The 2,096-nt window shown below is 44.6% G+C and overlaps 1 protein-coding gene across 1 annotated transcript in view; it reads right to left on the bottom strand.

Moving 5' to 3' along the window:
- LOTGIDRAFT_175655 (hypothetical protein) overlaps window positions 1-1,894 on the bottom strand; it is a gene marked incomplete at both ends in the record, with an annotated part of 3,637 nt that extends 1,743 nt beyond the window's left edge. The window contains one exon of the mRNA XM_009058360.1: window positions 593-1,894. Within this exon, the coding sequence (XP_009056608.1) occupies window positions 593-1,894 (1,302 nt within the window). The remainder of the gene's footprint in view (window positions 1-592) is intronic.
- Window positions 1,895-2,096: the final 202 nt, after the last annotated feature.

Raw genomic sequence — 2,096 nt, forward strand, 5'->3', positions numbered from 1 at the left:
AGGGGGTGTCCACGTGGATTTAAGAATAAATATGTTCTAGCACCACGTGGGGGTTGGTTTCGAAAAAAATATGTGCAGCTAAGATTTCGTTGAAATCGTTCAATGGATGGTCGGAGATAATTCAAGTTAGCTATCTTTGGTGTGGGAATAAACTTAAGTCCACGGTCTAAGATTGAATGCTGAAGGGGTGTGAGAATTTTGCGGCTCAAGTTAACTACAGTTTGGCCTAGCGGTGGCCTCTCAGTATTTTTATCCCCAGTAATTAGTTTAAAGACTTACTCGATGCTTGAAGCTGGTGTATCCAAAACAAATAAATGCTCTTTGCTGTTTCTGGAGACCAATGAAGATTATCAACTGTTTCGAATTCTTCTTCGTAGGGTGGTAAGATTGTTGCGCTGTTGATACTGGACTCAATCATCATGTTGTTGAGGGTGCTGAGGTTCTGTTGTGCTTTCTTCGAGATTTTATTTGAAATGGGTATACATGTGAAGAGGATCTTGGAGTTTGGGAAGGTTTTGTTGGCTGTGGCGATTAATTTCTGGGCTTGGTTAAAGGAGGTCTTTGGTATCTGGTCACGGTTGTTGAGGCCTACATGAAGAATAATGGTAGTAGGTTTGGGATCATGGTCGTATGATTCCAGGATTGACTGTATGTGATGGATTTGGGCACCGGGGTAAGAATGTATTTCGGTGTCCGAACTGGTTTTGGTAATTCGATTCAGGTTAGATGATCCAATTATTAAGGTTGATTTCTTTAGAGCAGGTAGTTTCCAAAATGATTTGTCCTTGGTTTGGTGATAATACGGTTTGGTAGCGGATATAATGGTCGTCGACGGTGTGATTGGTACTGGTTTGGTAGTTGTTAGAATTGTAGCATTGGGAACGGACTGGGATCTGGTTCGAGGAGGGGAAGGTCTGGATACATGTCTCGACTTGGATGGAGACTGGGGGGTGGTTTGCTGGTCCAAAAACGCACAGAAGGAAGAAAGGTTGGCGGATCCTGGATCACGTGGTGAAGATTCAGATGGTGTGGAAGGGGAAGACGAGTCTGAAAGTGAAAAGAGAAGGGGTGTGCCCTCTCTACGAGAGCGTTTACCTATGTCTGCTGGACTAGGAGTAGGTGAACTTCGGGCTCGTTTAGGGGTTTGGTTCGGCAGCGTGGTAGCTCTAGATGGTGCAGGTGTAGTGTCCATTTCAGTTGGTAGAGATATGGTTACTCTGGTTTTTGTTTCGTTGATTGTTTGGTAGAATTTGGAAATTACAGCGAGAGTGAGACGTTTCCCATAGAAGCGACGGGCCCAGGACAGGGCATGAGAAACGATGCGGTCGACGGCAGGTGATGATAAAGACTTGGTACGAATGGTGGTCAGCTTCTCTTGAAGTGTGGTTTGGTAATGGTCGATCAGGACCTGCGTAACCTTACAGAGCCATGTCCGATTGAGGGATCTAATATTCGCGTCGACAGCTGATGTTTTCATTGCTGGACGGATAAAACTATCCAACTCAGAGACTTTGCGTTTGAAGGTAAACGCTGGTTGGCCTTGCTGTTGAAGGGTAAGGATTGCCAAATGATGGAGGCACTGCAAAACTTGGAAGAACACCTTCACAAAGGGTTCTTCCTCCTTATGAGTGGGGACTGGTTGGCGTCGGTGGGCTGGTAGTCGTTTCTGATGTTGGTCAGGTCGATGGTTACCTCTTGATTGGTAGGCTGTGTTGTAGGTAGGTCGGCGATGGGGTGGGATATAGCTGGATGGGTTGGTTGGTGGTCGGCAATCGGTAGGTGGTAGAGGTCGATGGAAGACAGGGCCGTTGTAGGGTACGTGATATTGGTTTGGTTGACCATTAGTGTTTCTATTTCTGGCTTCTTGCCAGTGTTTGTTGTAGTTGGGGAGCATAATGAAAATAACTTGGGGTTAGAAGGGAATGTACAGCGGATGTAACAGGAGGAAACTGTATATGCTAGCGTGAAAATGCTGGGATCAAATTATGCAAATAAGTCAAACTGGGTTTGGGGATATATAAAGCAAGATGAAAAATGCAAAAAAATATATATTTAGGTGATAAATAACGCTAACAATGATATGAAAAATTATAACA

Source organism: Lottia gigantea (genome assembly GCF_000327385.1).
Source record: "Lottia gigantea unplaced genomic scaffold LOTGIsca_334, whole genome shotgun sequence".
Classification (NCBI taxonomy): domain Eukaryota; kingdom Metazoa; phylum Mollusca; class Gastropoda; family Lottiidae; genus Lottia; species Lottia gigantea.